At 41.9% G+C, this 15,925-nt stretch overlaps 2 protein-coding genes across 2 annotated transcripts in view; one reads left to right on the top strand and one right to left on the bottom strand.

The window, feature by feature from the left end:
- The window catches only part of hspbap1 (hspb associated protein 1), a gene marked incomplete at both ends in the record, with an annotated part of 36,001 nt that extends 21,518 nt beyond the window's left edge, over positions 1-14,483 (bottom strand). Inside the window, 3 exons of the mRNA XM_079563670.1 lie at positions 8,466-8,653; positions 11,452-11,659; positions 14,409-14,483. Coding sequence (XP_079419796.1) covers positions 8,466-8,653; positions 11,452-11,659; positions 14,409-14,483 — 471 coding nt within the window. The remainder of the gene's footprint in view (positions 1-8,465; positions 8,654-11,451; positions 11,660-14,408) is intronic.
- The window catches only part of slc49a4 (solute carrier family 49 member 4), a 156,951-nt gene continuing 155,470 nt past the window's right edge, over positions 14,445-15,925 (top strand). The window contains exon 1 of the mRNA XM_079563451.1: positions 14,445-14,856. Within this exon, the coding sequence (XP_079419577.1) occupies positions 14,559-14,856 (298 nt within the window). The 5' untranslated portion in view covers positions 14,445-14,558. The remainder of the gene's footprint in view (positions 14,857-15,925) is intronic.

Here is a 15,925-nt window from a genome sequence, read left to right as displayed (position 1 = left end):
GATTCCCAATCATTAGGTTGCTGGATCAAATCTGACTTTAACTTTTTTTATTATTATTTACCGCGCTTTTAGTCCCACCCTCATGAAAACACTGTCAAAATATGCGTCACTAAAGAAAAAGAAATGGGGGGATAGTACAGAGACAATTGAGGCAACACTGGGGAAAATGTCTAGAACAATCGGGGAAGTGCCTGGGGAAGGGGGTGGGGGGGGGGGCATGACCCGAAGATTTCTAAACTGTAAATCCGTTTCTTGCAAACACTCAGGTGCAGGATCTCTCATGACATTAATTTCACATCTGCTGATTCATTCACTCAACCTGAGTAGCTCCATTGGTAGACAACTAGACTAGTGTAAAGGAGGATGCTGGATCAAATCCCAGCCTTCACTATTTTTTTTTCCTTTTTCTTTTGGACTCAGCACCTTCTGTTTTCTTGCCGGCTTTTTAGTAGGATTATGATACAGTGAAGTCTGTCAGTGATTTTAATAGTTTATACAGTGTTAAGAGTTTCTGCAATTTCAACTGTTTTTATAGTTTCTGCAACAAAATAGGGATTTTTGCAACTACAACACAATTATGCAACTACATATGGATTTTTACAATAGCACTATAATGCAACTTAATAGGGACTTTCGCATAACATGCACTTTAATGCAACTTAATTCACCTTATTCCGGACGTTCGCGTGGGCGCCGCCATTAATTGTGCCCGCCCCTTTTCTCCTATGTATTAACATGGGGCTGGAGGAGTCCACATAAAATCAGTCACTACACGAAAACAAAGCCGTTTTCAGGCCGCGCAGAGAAACGCTGCAGTGTCGACATGTTGGTGCAAATGAACATCGGACATTTTACACAAATCAGTCGACTAAACATCAGATTTGAGCGGAGAATATTTTCCCTCGTTCTCCGTTAAAATGAACGGGCTTCGCGTTCGACCGGAAGTGTCTGGACAACGAGGCGCCGAGACAACGCAAAAAGTGGCAAAAGTGGGCATGGCGGAATAAGGTGAATAGGGACTTTCGCATATAATGCACTGTAATGCAACTTAAAGGGACTTTCGCATAAAATGCACTTTAATGCAACTTAAAGGGACTTTCGCATAAAATGCACTTTAATGCAACTTAAAGGGACTTTCGCATATAATAAACTGTAATGCAACTTAAAGGGACTTTCGCATATAATGCACTTTAATGCAACTTAAAGGGACTTTCGCATATAATGCACTTTAATGCAACTTAAAGGGACTTTCACATATAATAAACTGTAATGCAACTTAAAGGGACTTTCGCATATAATAAACTGTAATGCAACTTAAAGGGACTTTCGCATATAATAAACTGTAATGCAACTTAAAGGGACTTTCGCATATAATAAACTGTAATGCAACTTAAAGGGACTTTCGCATATAATAAACTGTAATGCAACTTAAAGGGACTTTCGCATAAAATGCACGGTAATGCAACTTAAAGGGACTTTCGCATAAAATGCACTGTAATACAACTTAAATCAGTGTGATGAGGATTGGTCGCAAGGGACCACAGCAAACAGAGGTGGTCGTAAGGCATGAGAGTGAGCAAAGGTGGTAGCAAGGGACGAGAGCGGAGGTGGTCGCAAGGGACGAGAGTGAGCGGGGGCGGTTGCAAGGGACGAGTGCCCAAGGGCGAGGGCCTTCATCGCCGCTTGCGGCTTTAATATTGTATTATATTACTGTAGATCTATTGGTTCCAATAGATTACCATGGCAACGCCCTAGAGTTCTATGACAGCTGTGTGGAATGTTTACAGCTGTTCTAAACGTGATGATGTCATCATCTCTGTATGACCTCATACCTCAGACAGTCATTCCTTCACACACCCACGAGCCTTTCGACGCATTTGACGTATCTCCACGCATTTTGACGGTTTTCGACGCATTGAACTGCATTTTGTAGCATTTCAACGCATCTGCCACATTCTCCGACACATTTTGTTGTGTACTAACGCATTTTCCAGCTTTTTTCACTAACGCATTTGTGAAAAAAGCCATGAAAATGTTTGGGAAGAAGCGTTCTTCCGACGCCGCGCTCATTCAGGAGCTCCGGCTTGCGCTCTGTTCAGCGGAGAGGATCAACCTCTCTTTGCAGGAGCAGGTGCAGAGCGAGCGTCAAGTAAACTCCTCGTTAGCGAGGGACCTCGCCGACAAAACCCTGCGTTCACAGGACGAGCTGTACGTGGCCAGCGAAGCCCTGAGGCACAGTAGAGCCGATGTCCTGGCTCTAAGCGCCCAAAACCAGGGTCTGAACGAGGAGAGCTTAAGGCTTCAAGTCTCCATGTCGGAGAAAGATGCCAAAATCCTCCTCCTTCAGCAGGAAAATGATAACCAGACAGACAGTTTGATGCTGGTTATCAACGCCCTGAAGACGAACTATGGACAGTTAAAAGTAGCAGACGCGAGTCTTCGCAAGAAGATTAAAGACCTGGAGAACCAGGTCGGACAGAAATCGCTTTTGCTACAGCGGCAGGACGAGGAGCTGGCGGAGGATCGTCTCAAGCTTGAACAGTTTATGCTGCTTGAGATGAAACACGCCACCCTGAACGAGGACGTCCACCAGATGGAGGAGGAAATGAAGACACTTCAACAGGAGCAGCTGTCCATGAAGGAGGCCAGTAAAACTGCCGCAGAGGAAGCCAAGGAGACCATTTTTGCCTTGAGGAAAGAGGTTGAAGTCCTCAATAAAGATCTGGACTCACAGCAGAGAGCTAACCAGACTCTGCAGCTGACCCTGGACAAAAAAATGGTCTCCTGCAAGAAGATACAAGACCAGGTCCATCAGACAAGTCAAAAACTGATGGAGGAGCAACAAAAGAACCTTGTGCTCCAAGATGAAGTCTCTAAACAATACGACAACCTGGAGGAGAGTGTGAGAGACAGACTCCACGCTCTCCAAGAGTCTCATCGTATGTTTGAGACATTTCAACAACAGAAATTAGCAATGAAGACGGACTGTGGCAAGGCTAACGAAGAAACAGACAGGTTTAGGCAAGAAGCAAGCGTTCTCCGTGGACAGGTGGAGAAACTGTACGAGAATATGAACTCTTCTGCAGCTGCCAGAGAACGACTACAGTTAGATGTTCAGGAAAAAGTTAAAATAATCAGCCACTTTGAAGAAATGAACAAGTCGCTTGTGTCTGAAAAATGCGTCCTCTCAGAAGAGCTAAAGATGTCGAAAATGCAAACATCAGGGACCATATTACAGCTGGAAACCCAGCTCCAGGAGGCCAAGATGGAGCTGGAAAAATCAAAGAACTTCCAACAGCACCTGCAGCCGAATATGGAAACCGACCTGATCCTTAAGAAACTCGAAGAGGAGAAATTAGAAATGAAGGCGGACCGTGATAAGGCCGTGGAAGAGGCGGACAAGTTGAGAGAAGAAGCTCGGGTTCTCCAGATAAATAATAAGGTCATTTATGCGAATCTGGAACACGCCGCCAACGTCTATGTGGAAATGAAGGACGACATAGAGGCACTTCGGAAAGATAATATTAGCCTTTTACGCCAAAACATCGCTTATGAGAAGGCAGCAGCCGCAAAGCAGGAGACGAACGAAAAACAACCAGATCTGCTGAAAACCGTGGAGCCAGAGAGGAGCTCAGAACCTCAGGACACACGGGCAACCAACGACTACGCCTCGCAAGACATCAGGAACCGGAGACAGAACGATCAGAGGAACGATTCTGACCATAACATGCCCAACAACTACGCCTCACAAGACATCAGGAACCGGAGATAGAGCGACCAGAGGAACGATGCCTACCATGAGATGCCCAACGTTCAAGGCTGGTGGAGGCAAAATGGCTTCAACAGGAGACACCAGGAGGAGCAGGGTCAGAGGAGAAACGGTCACTGGGCCTGAGGGGAACAGATCTCTCACGAGGTCTGAGGGAACAGATCTCTCACGAGGTCTGAGGGAACAGATCTCTCTCACGAGGTCTGAGGAGGACGGATTTATCTGTCCAGTGCCTGACGCTGGTGTATGAATGAGTGTGAATGGGTGAATGGTTCCTTGATGTAAAGCCTTTTGAGTGCCTCAGGCAAGTACAAAAGGTGATACATATATGGGACCATTTACCAGTTCCCCTTCTCTCTCTCCCCCTTCTCTTCTCCCCCTTCTCTCTTTCATTTTTTTCTTTTTCTGGGGTGACAGTGGCGCTGGGTCGTCGCTTGAGCGGAATGTCCTGTAGGCGCACACTGTCGTTGTGTCCTTGGGCAAGACACTTCACCCGCCTTGCCTCCAGTGTCTGACGCTGGTGTATGAATGAGTGTGAATGTGTGATTCTTTTTCCCTTCTCTCTGTTCTTCCCCCTCTCCTCTCTCCATTCCTGTGTTCTCTCTTTCTCCCCCGTCCTCTCCTCTCTCCACTCCTGTCATCCATCCTCTCCTGAAAACCATCTTGTTACTCATCCGCAGACCTCCTCTCTCTCACCAACAGATCCTAGTCTCTTTGTCCTCAAGCAGACCCTGTGTGTCCTCATCGCTGAACATCACGCTCCTCAGATGTGACTCTTAACGCCTGACTTCTCGTCTCATCTCATTATTCTCTCTTCCTCTCTGTGTTCCAGGCGGCCGGTCGATCAGTCTTCAGCCCTGTCCACGGTTTACCACCGTCCAACAGCGACTGAACAACAAGGACTGGGTCTCTATAGCCTGTCCGTCCATGGGAGTGGATCTCTCCTTCTGTGGTTCTCCCCAAGGTTTCTCTTTTGTCCCGCTGGGTTTTTGAGTTGTTCCTTGCCGTACTGGAGAGTCTAAGGACAGGGGACACCCGCGCCACTTTTATTTGGACATTATGTTTTCCTGGATACTTCATTCACCTGAACTTTACATTGTCATATTTATTGCTCTGTTTTGTTGCCTTAATGTTCGGTGCAGCCCTGTGAGGCGACTTCTGCTGTGATATTATACCGTTTGCAGTGCACTATTGCACTATTTGTATAGTTTATTATTTATTTAAGTTATGTGTTAAATGTTTTATGTTTCATGCTGCATGATTGAACCAGAAAGAATTCCTGGTTGTGAACCTGTTCATTAACAATGGCAAATAAAACATTTCTGATTCTGATTCTGATAAGTCTACGTCTGCTTTCTGGTCACATTAGCATAATTTTTCTTACCTGACGGCCAGGGCCGTAGCCAGGATTTAAAAAACAGTGAGGTCCGGATAATTCTTTAAACCGGGGGACTGGGGGTCCTCCCCCAGGAATTTTTTAAAGATTCAGATATAATTTCCTGTATTTTAAGTGATCAAAAACACTTTAGTCTCATCCTTGAGCCATTTTCAAAAATTGCTTTTTGTTGCACCGTTTGGGACCAGGAGCCTGAGTGAATGTGTGAGTGAGTGGATGGTGGTCGGACATGCAGATGGAGCAGACTGGCCTCACTTCCATCAGTCGACCCATGGGCAGTGGGTGCAGCCGTGCACCCCCTGAAGTGTTAGGTGACGAGTCACGTACCCCCTACTTTGACATGATGAATATCACAAAACAAAATATCTATTTAATATCTATTTCATCCATTGTTACTGTGAAGCAGGTTTTCCAAACAGTTTTACTCGCCTGAGTGAGAGATAATAAGAAGGTCTTGTCCTAAATAAATACTGAAATATTAAATGAAAATGTCCGTTTTTAATTGTTTTGAAAACGAGGCTGTGGGTGTGAATGGGTAAAGCTGAGGGCTTTGCTTTGGCTCATTCTGAACATCAGACTCTGGTTTGGACTCTGCGCTCTGGCCCCGCCCCCTCTGTGTCGCCCTCACTGTCAAACCACTGGAGCTACAAAGGTGAATGCGCTGGTTTAAGCTCATTAAAGCGAAGATTATTTACACGCAGGACATTCTTTGCATGAGACAGAAACAAAGTGAGCAGCAGAGGAGGAGGCAATGATGAGGCGCAGACGCTTCTCCTCTCGCTCCTCAGATCAGAATGAGGAAAACTCCTGTTGTAAATCGAGGTCACCGTGACGGCGCGCGCACTGGCTCCTCTCTCTTTATGACAGAGAGCATAGAAATTGCATCTCAATCAAACTTTGGCGCGGTTCATGCGCTGCTGTTGTCGTGAGGCTGACGCACAGCCGCGCCTCCGCCTCCGCGGAGTTTTACGCACTCGGGTCCAAAGCAGCTCATGAGGTTCGGTTTCAGAGTGGACACATTTAGGTTCAGAACAAGTCATCCACGTCTGAATTAGAGGCTCTTCCATCTGTAGAAGCGCTTGTTTAAAACATTCATTTGCGCAGCAAAGGATTCAATGTGTAAAAAGAAAAAAAAAAAAAAGCTAAAATTTTTACCGAGGTCCGGACCTCGGTGACCTCAATGGTAGATACGGCCATGCTGACGGCTTTACTTTTGTTTATTTTCTTTGTAACAGCTCGTCCTGGTAACTAAGGCCTATATACGTAGGAAACAAATCCCAATCGAGGTGGGTTAGTGGGTTTCATATTACTGATTGTGCAGGTGCACGCACTCGGATACACAAAAATATATCAACAAAATAAAACCATACATTTAACCTGAGACGTTGCTGTAATAGCACCCCCTGGTGGCCAGGGGCGACTCCAAAAGACACTTGGTAAACAGCGTTTCTATGAAGACGTTGACATTGTTTGCACTGCTTAAAAGCCTGGCTCCAAAGAGTTTTTCTCTTTCTAGAACTTTCTATGACCCACATGACGCTCGGGTAGATGTCATATTTTTAACCATGCTGTGTTTGTACAGCAGTGGAAGCCTAAATCCATGACTGACAGACTCTTTGTGCCCCTTTAAGGAACAGGCTTCGTAGGAGGAGATAGAGCAGCCATGTTCATTTCACAGATCACTCGGGATCATTACTTTGAATAGGCTGAAATGAACACCGGTTATCTCTTCTATCTTACATCTATGACAAGAATTCGAAAATAATGTACACGTGTTTGTGAATTGTTACTTAAGCTTAAGGTTTACTTTATTAATCCCCGTAGGGAAATTCATTCTCTGCATTCGACCCATCCTCAATGCCACTGGGGCGACCTGGAGGTGCTGTGTAAAGCAGTACTAAGTAACTCATGCCCCTAGAGGCCATAAGTGCCACTGCAGGTGTCGTAGCATACTTTGTTTTTTTACTCATTAATTGTCCGTGAGAGTAAATACTACGCTGACAGAAAAGACAAAGTGAGAGAGGGATATTGTACATCTAATTACACAATGGAGATGTACTGTAAATACTGTTAAAGTGGTGCTAGCCCGCAGTTAGCTTTGCCCGTTAGCCTGTTAGCTTCTCCTCAGTGATTGCATTAGTGTGTATTGGTGACTCCGACCCAGTGCAGGGAAAGCTGCAATTGTGGTTTTCTGGACAGAGACACCAGGGGCAGATGAAAGACCCCCCAATCATCCCATTAACACTTGTATCACCCCCACAGGGACTACGGAAATTATTTATTAAGGTAAACAAGTTACTCAGTTCTGCTTTAAGGTTTCCATAGATATTACTTTATTACGGTGATTTCTTTATTGCAGATTTTAAGGCAGGTTGACTGGTTTTGTGTGTTTTTGGCCCTGCTTTTTTGTGGCTTTTTGTTACTTCTTTGTCATGTTTTTGTGGCTCTTTTGTAGCGTTTTCATCCTTGTTTTCGTCTCATTTTGTCACTATTTTGACTGCAGAAATGTTCAGGTGGAGGTTAACCCCTTAACTCCCACCTGAACCGAGCACATTTTCTCCAGTTTGGCTTTACCCCAGTCCAAAAGCTTCTGGAAAAAAGCTGTGGAAATAGCGACAAAACTGAGACGAAAACAAGGATGGAACTGTGACAAAAAAGTGCCGAAAAATGGATGAAAAAGTGGCAAAAATGTTACAAAAATGTTACAAAAATGGACAAAAAATGGACAAAAAAAATACAAAAATCTGACAAAAATCTGACAAAAAAGTGACAAAAATTTGGTAAAACAATGACGAAAAATGACATAAATGTGACAAAAAATGACAAAAAATAAATTAAAAAAATGTGACAAAATGTGACAAAAATTGACAAAAAAATGACAAAAATGTGACAAAAAATGACAAAAAATAAATTACAAAATTGACGAAAAAATGACAAAAATGTGACAAAAAATGACAAAAATGTGACAAAAAATTTACAAAAATGTGACAAAAATGACCAAAAAAAAAGACAAATATGTGACAAAAAAGCTACAAAAATGAGTTGAATACCCAACAAAGAAATGATGGAAAAAAATCTGATAACGTGAGGAAAAAGATCCTCTCGGTTCAGGCGGGAGTTAAGAGGTTAAGAGGTTAAAAAGGCTTTAATGCCCAGTAATGGCCCTCTACTTTTTATGTGCCGTTTTGCCAGCCATGTTTGATTTTCTGATAGTTTTTCTTGTCTATAAAAACGCTTTACAGATAGAAGATATCATTCTTATTAAGACAAAGGTAGAGTAACACTAGAGGAGAGCAATACCTGAAACATGGAGGGCTGCTCTTCAAACACCTCCGCTATGTACTTGTAGTCTGCGTAGGCCCAGTACTCCAACTTCGGATAATCACCAAAAGCACCGACGTCTTCCGTCCCCGTCCGCCCCTCCGTCCACCGCAAAAACTGCCCCAGCGTCGCGCCCACGAAGCAGCACTGCGTCTCGAACAGGGGGGCTGCGAAAAACGGCCAAACAAACAATAAATAACATTAAAAAATGAGTCGGAATCCCATCTAAATTATTCAGCTTATGCACAAAGCGGCTGAAGTGGCGCTACAGTAAGAAAGCCCCCATACATCATCAAAGGAGCATGAAATTCCCTTTAAGTTGCCTTTCCGTGGCTGGAATAAATCATTGTGCTGCGTTTTTTGTTGTTTTGTTTCAGTGAGCAAAGTGTTATATTAAGTCTGAGGGGCGGCATTTACAATCGATGCCCCTTCGCTTTACTTTTGTGGCGTTCCTGACAGCTGTCGTGGTAAAAAAAGAGGATTCCGAATGTAATTAGCTTTTTATCTCCACAGCTTGTCAAGATGGAATATGTTATTTTGCTATTTTTGTGCCAGACAGACAGTAAAACGAGGCTTCAAAGACACAAATAAGTTTTCTTTTATTTTTGAAAAGTGACATTTGGAAGTGATCGTTATAAGTTTTAATTGTTCCCTCAGGTTTGTCTAACTGCGCCCTAATGGGGGAATTAGAAATCTGGCAGGAAGACTGATCGCTCTCCCTGAAGAGACGCGATAATTGTCATGAACGTCACAGAGCTGCGTGACAGAGCAGTGTTTCCCAATCGGGGGTACGAGGACCTCAAAGGCAAAACTGAAACTGAAATTTGAAACTCTTTTTCTTTGTACTGAATTTTATGTTTTTTTGTTGGAAGAACAAGTTTGCTCAAGTTCAAAGCAAGACTCAACTGTTTGAAAGGCTTAGGACACAGTTTTGAAGCCCTTTGTTGTAATTTTGATGAAAAAAACTAAAGATATGGGTGTGCAACAATGTTATTGCAATACATTAAAATGTTTTTGACACAACAGACAAAAGTATTCCGCCCTGTTCTGTTCTTCCAGTCTGCAGAAGGACTCCCATCAGCCCTGGGTCTATCTGGAGTTCGTCCATGGGAGTGGATCTCTCCTCGCTGTGATTCTCCCCTTTCTTTTTTCTCCCACTAGGTTTTGACGCTACATTTGCCTGGACATTATCATTTTCTGTTTCATTGTTTTAATGTTTGTGCAGCCCTGTGTGAGGCAACTCCGGAACCGGTATCACAACCTTGTGATATTTATTTTACAGCGCATATTAACATAACAGCTCAATTCTAAAATATGCCAGAGTTAGTCAAAAGGCTAGTTTTCATCCGTAGTCCTCGGCCAGATGTACAGTAGGCACCCTAGAAATAGGAAAAACTAGTTGATTCTCACATGGCAAAATACAATAAACATCACATTTGCTGTAGCAGCAGGAATAACACACCAAAACAAACATGCAACAAAGAGTTCATGCGCGACAGAGCTTAAGTGAGAATTGTTATGACAAATTTAGTTTGTTAAGTTGGTGACCACACTGGCGTCCTGTTGCTGGGTCCCCTGCTGGGCCTTTGACTAAACCAGGTAGAGAGACCGGCCTCTTCCTGGACTCCAGACGAGGCCCTCGCACCTTTAGACAAAGGTCCCAAACGCCACCATGATTTCATTCCCATGCAAAGTGCCTTTTGGTGGCTGCATTAACATCTCCAACTGTATTACCCTTTCTATGAGTTTCTGGGCTTCCCTTTGTTGTGTATGACCCCTGTCCTGCTGCTCTGTCTGTGGTGCTCAACCTATAAAAGGTGATGCCAAAGCTGAGCAGGCGAGAGCTTAAACATGACCCCGCGTTATGTGTAACTTCTCCGCAATGCATTGTGTAATAAACTTCACATCTTGACTAGACAAACTTCTCTTAAGCTTTATTAAGCAAGAAAATCCACAACAGAATGCAGTAGGTGCAACATGACATGAAGCACACAAGCAGGAGTTCATGAACAACTAGAGTCAGTATTAAAAGATACAGTCAATAACATTAGTCAGTTATAATAGAAGGCGTGAAAAAGAAAGTAATCATTAAAATGCAGCAGTATTGGGATTAGATAAGAAGAACATGCAAGACGACTCGAGGAAGCAGCGGCGGACGTTCAGTGCTGGCATGTTTGTTTGCTAAGGAGCCAACGTTTAAATGATGAACGGAACACATTATAACTATTGGTTTCTCTGATTGTTCTTGGGATGTTGTTCCAGTCTTTTGAAACTTTAAAAGAGAAGGCTCACTAACTAAACGCAGTTTTCCTTACACTCAGAAGGATTTTACATGCTAAACAGATATTTGTGAACTTAATGAGATTTTCCCAACTTAATAAATTGTATTTTGTACTGATGAATATGACGTGGTTTCTTTCCAGAACTTTAAGTGTTTGTTTGTATAAGGACTGCATTGGTTTCATAGTGGTGTGGGTGGCCTGGGCTATATCGGACTATACAAATCAACTTGATTGATTGATTAACCTCTTAACCCCGACCTGAACTGAGCATATTTTCTCCAGTTTGGCTTTACCAAAATCTAAAAGCTTCTTTAAAAAAGTATCAAGATGGCAACAAAAATGCAACATAAAAGCCGTAAAGACCAACAGAAAAGTGACGAAAACGCAACAAAAGATGAGGCGTTACACTGGCCTATAGGCTGTAACCTTTGGGTAAAGCAGAACTGGAGAAAATACACTTGGTTTAAAGGTTATTTGTTTTTCAGAAAATTGTGTCAAAACAAGACATAACTAATTAAGGACCAAAACTGGGCTTGAATGGAACAAAATTAGGAAAATCTAAACTAAAACTGAACTTTTCTCCATAATCCACTGCAATAGTTTTATATAGACTGTACAATGTGTCTGTTTTCACCTCCATTTTCTTTCCTTCCCCAGAAAATAAATGAGATGAAAGTCCTTACTATTTCTCTCTTCTTTCCTCCCCAGTCTGAATTTGACCTGTTTCTCTTCCAGACAGTGGGAGAGATGTTCTGCCGTCCACTGCAGCGCGGGCCAGTCTTTGGTCATGTTTAAGAAAACCGCCGGCTGCTGCAGCTGATGTACAATCCTAAAAGCCTCATCTGGACTGAAGGGTCGGGCTGAAGAGGAGCCATCAGAACACGCCGTCATCTGAAAGAGAAAGACAAACGTTTAGCTTTCAGTTCACTACATTATTTTGGGAGTTTCCTCTCTGGATTGAAAGCAGTGAGAGGCTGATTCAGTAGGAAATAGGGCTGTCGATACCAGTACTTTAAAGATACTTGGCAAAGATACCGATACCTGAAAGATACTTTGCCCGATACTTTTCCGGATACTTAGATATTTGTCATCTAGAACCAGAAAACGGAATAATGTTTGGAAGATCTGCAAATTTACAATATTAAGTTCATCTCCAATGTCAAGAAATGCGTGAGAAAAGGGGAATAATTTGGTGAAAATTGTGGGAAATTGTGGCAAAAATAAGGAATAAGTGTGTAAAAGAAAAGTGAAAAAAAAATGGGAAAGAATAAAATGATTGGAGGAATATTATTTAAAAAATGGGGAAAATATAGAATACATTTGTTATAAAGAAATGAGCAAAAATGAGAGGACGAGAAAGAATTGGGGCAACAATGAAGAGATGGCTAAAAAAGTTGGGGAAAATGGGACAAACATTGGGCAAAAAGTGTGTAAAATACAGAAGAAAAAGTGGTTAAAAATGGGAAAAAAAATAATATTTGGGCTAAAACAAGTCACTTCCTTTAAGGTAATAAGCCGATCTAGTAATTATGTGACAAAAAAAAAAAAGAAAAAAATGGAAAAATTGGGTTGACAAATAATTTATTTGAACTAAACAACCAAGTCGCTTCCTTTAATGCAGTCAACCCGGACCAACAGCATCAAAACTTGGATCTAAAGATATACGATTTTGTTTTCGGTGCCTGATTTCGATACTTTCATTTTTTCGATACCAGTTGTACCTAAACAAAATTCTCATACCAAAGTGTTATTGTTTTTATTTCATTTAGTTATTCATTTATTTGACAGGGACATTGCAGTTCAACAAACTACAAAACAAGCTGTAGTTGATATGATGCAAAAAGAGTTTAGAGCCAGTGCTAATTTTCTACTCCAGTCCCTGGTTGGGCCTTTCTGCACTACATTAAAACGTACAATTTCATCCTAAAAACTTACCTATATACACTGTATACACTGTATAAATCATTCATACAAAGTCAGTGCTATATACAGATAGGTATAATTCTGTTTCGATTTCAGCCAAGGCTTAACTCGAGAAGTGAACATATTAAACTCAGTCATGGTTTTAAGTTCAGTGGGTAATGAGTTCCACAACTTCGCACTTTTATACGTAAAGGCTTTGACCAAATGAAGTCTTGCGGTGAGGAACTGTACCGTTGTTATTGATGGAGCCTCTGGTGCTGTTTTGTCTTTGTACAAATGAACTGAGTGGCTCAGATTATTGAGACATTTGAAAGTTAGTTTGAGAAAACATGAATAGCTAAAGTTTTCAAAGCTGAAAGAGGGGGTATTCTGCTTTTCTGCTCACATAGCACCAGTCTATATCACACTACAATGATGAACAAACCTTCTGTTGGTCTGTCAATGCAGTAAATTAGAATAACTGCCTTGTATAAAATGTCTCTCTCAAAATCGGCGTCTGTCTCTTTAAGAACCTCTGAGCCTTTAGACACGCCCCCTCCACACGCTGTCTGTGGCATCAGTGGGGAGGGGGTTCTGCTGAGGAGCAGTGGTTGGTTACTCGGCTGGTGACGAAAGCTCGGAGGCGTCTCCAGGAGGTGGGGGCGTTCCTAGGAGGACTCAGGCAAACCTATCCCTAAAATGGCCGCCATCAGAGTTTTTACAGATTACTCAAAAATACGTGAATGTGCCAAGGCAACACTTCAGGCATGTTTTTAATGAGGGAGTGACAGAATAACATGATGTAAAGCTTGAAAAAGTCCATTTTGCAAAATACCCCCCCTTTAACAATTTTTACTTTTTAAGAATACTGCAGTGATGGAGGCCTGGCTTATTGTCCATAATCTTTATAGTTTGACTGTGATGTGTTTAGTGGCTGAGGAAGCAGCCTGTGCCCAGGCTGTCATACAGTAGGATATGTATATGATATATGTTTAACAGTACCCAGCCTTGATAGGAAACTGACCCAGTCAAACTGGTTTAAAAAAATGTTAAGCTTGAGTTGTACAATATAGGGATAACATTTTTGTAATAGTATTTATGGCAACACGGCAGAAATATAGCCAATAAAATAACATTCATGCGCTTACTTTGAGCTAAGAATACTTTCTCTATCAAAAGTACATTTTTGGGGGGAACACTTGGAATTTAGTACAATAACTTCATACAAATAAACTGAGTAACACGATTACCCCATGATTCTGGCAATGAAGTGCAAGTGTATGCAAATGAATACCCTAACATGATCTGGTTTAGCACAAAAACATCATTATTTTGATTTTACTTTGTTCATCATCGCCTTTTATCAGAGCCAATAGTGTCTGCTTGATCTTCATCCACTCTTACGAACTGAACATGCCGCCATGATCAAGCACAGCGGTATCTGAGTAAACAATCTATATCCGCTTATTTCGCAACCCAATCCCTGGAAAGACAGCAGTATTGGGTTCCCCCCCCGATCAGAAAGCACTCACCTTTCACTACACGTGTAGTTGGAGCCTATACGGAAGTAAACAAACGTCACATGACACGGCGAAGTTTCAAATTCCGCATATGAAAACTTAAAATGCGACTGCTCTCATTTTGGCTCTGCCGCGGCGCGCTTTCTCCACTCTACTCAACGCGGCGCTTGATCCAAAATGGCGGCGCGCCGTCTCCGGTTTCTTCCACTCTGCCCTACTTCCTGTGGCGCATGCGCAGTGAGGCAAACTGACAGGATCACGGTGTTTTGTTTTCGGTCGGGGCTGTTGTTCATCGCGCTACTCGCTTTTTCTCCGGTTGACACGCAAAATCCGGATTATAGGAAGGGGCTACGTTGAAAAACACAAGTATGGGTGCCGTATCGAGCACCGAGGCGGAAAGGGAACCGCTTTTGGTGCCTTCCGCGGTGGATCCGAGCCTACCGCCTGTGGTCAATAGCCGGGTTTACAGGCGAAGATGGATCGTTTTAACCTTGTTTTCCCTCTTGGCACTGATGCAAGGGATGGTATGGAACTTTTGGGGGCCTATTCAAAACTCTGCAGTGCACGCTTATGGCTTTTCCAAGTCGGATATTGCTGTTTTGGTGCTATGGGGTCCAGTAGGATTCCTCCCCTGGCTGCTTTTTATGTGGTTGATGGATAAAAAAGGTAAGAGGACTGGTACACTCTGTCCTGACAAATCACTATGGGGTTGTGTGTGGTGTCAACAAGAGGTGATCTGGTTAAAATGCAGTGTAAGGTGGTATTTTGGATGTCGAAAGTGACTTTTGAGGGGGGGGTATTCAACATATTTTTGTAACTTTATTGTCATTTTTTGTAGTCATTTTTTGACACATTTTTTGACACATTTTTTGTAATTTTTTGTCTTTTTTTTCTATTTTTTGTAATTTTTTGTCTATTTTTTTGTCATTTTTTTTTAGTAATTTTTTGTCGTTTTTTTGGCCTTTTTTTCTAATTTTTTGTCATTTTTTTTTTCGTTTTTTGTAATTTTTTGTCATTTTTTTGTCCGTTTTTTTTGTCATTTTTTTGTAATTTTTTGTCCATTTTTTGTCGTTTTTTGTAATTTTTTGTGTAATTTTTTTGTCATTTTTTGTCAGGTTGTTTTTGTCATTTTTTTGTATTTTTTTGTCATTTTTTTTTTGTAATTTTTTGTCATTTTTTTGGCCTTTTTTTGTAATTTTTTTTGTAATTTTTTTTGTAATTTTTTGTCGTTTTTTTTGTAATGTTTTGTCAATTTTTTTTCGTTTTTTGTAATTTTTTGTCTATTTTTTGTATTTTTTTTTTGTCATTTTTTGTCAATTTTTTTTGTCATTTTTTGTCTTTTTTGTCACATTTCCATCATTGTTTTCGTCTCAATTCTGTCGCTATTTTCACACCTTTTTTCCAGAAGCTTTTGGATTGGGGTAAAGCCAATCTGGAGAAAATGTGCTCGGTTCAGGTGGGAGTTAAGGGGTTAAATAAATAGGAAATAAGCAAAGAAATAGCGTTTTGGGGGGCAATCTGGTCTCTCAGCACCCCCTAGCCAAAATGTCTTCCCACGGCCCTGATCAGGACATCTGTGATTGTTGTGGTTTCATATCAGCATCTAGATGGGACTTTAACTCATTGATTGTACTTTCTCCTAGTGTCAGTGAACAGACCGTACTTTTGTTATTTTAGATATGCACAGAGTAGGCCTGGTAACCTCACCGTACCTGTATTTCTACATCACTAGACA

Source organism: Gobius niger (assembly GCF_951799975.1).
Source record: "Gobius niger genome assembly, chromosome: 9".
NCBI classification, from domain to species: Eukaryota; Metazoa; Chordata; class Actinopteri; order Gobiiformes; family Gobiidae; genus Gobius; species Gobius niger.
Note: the sequence above shows the minus strand (reverse complement) of the source record. Positions and strands in the feature narration are given on the sequence as shown.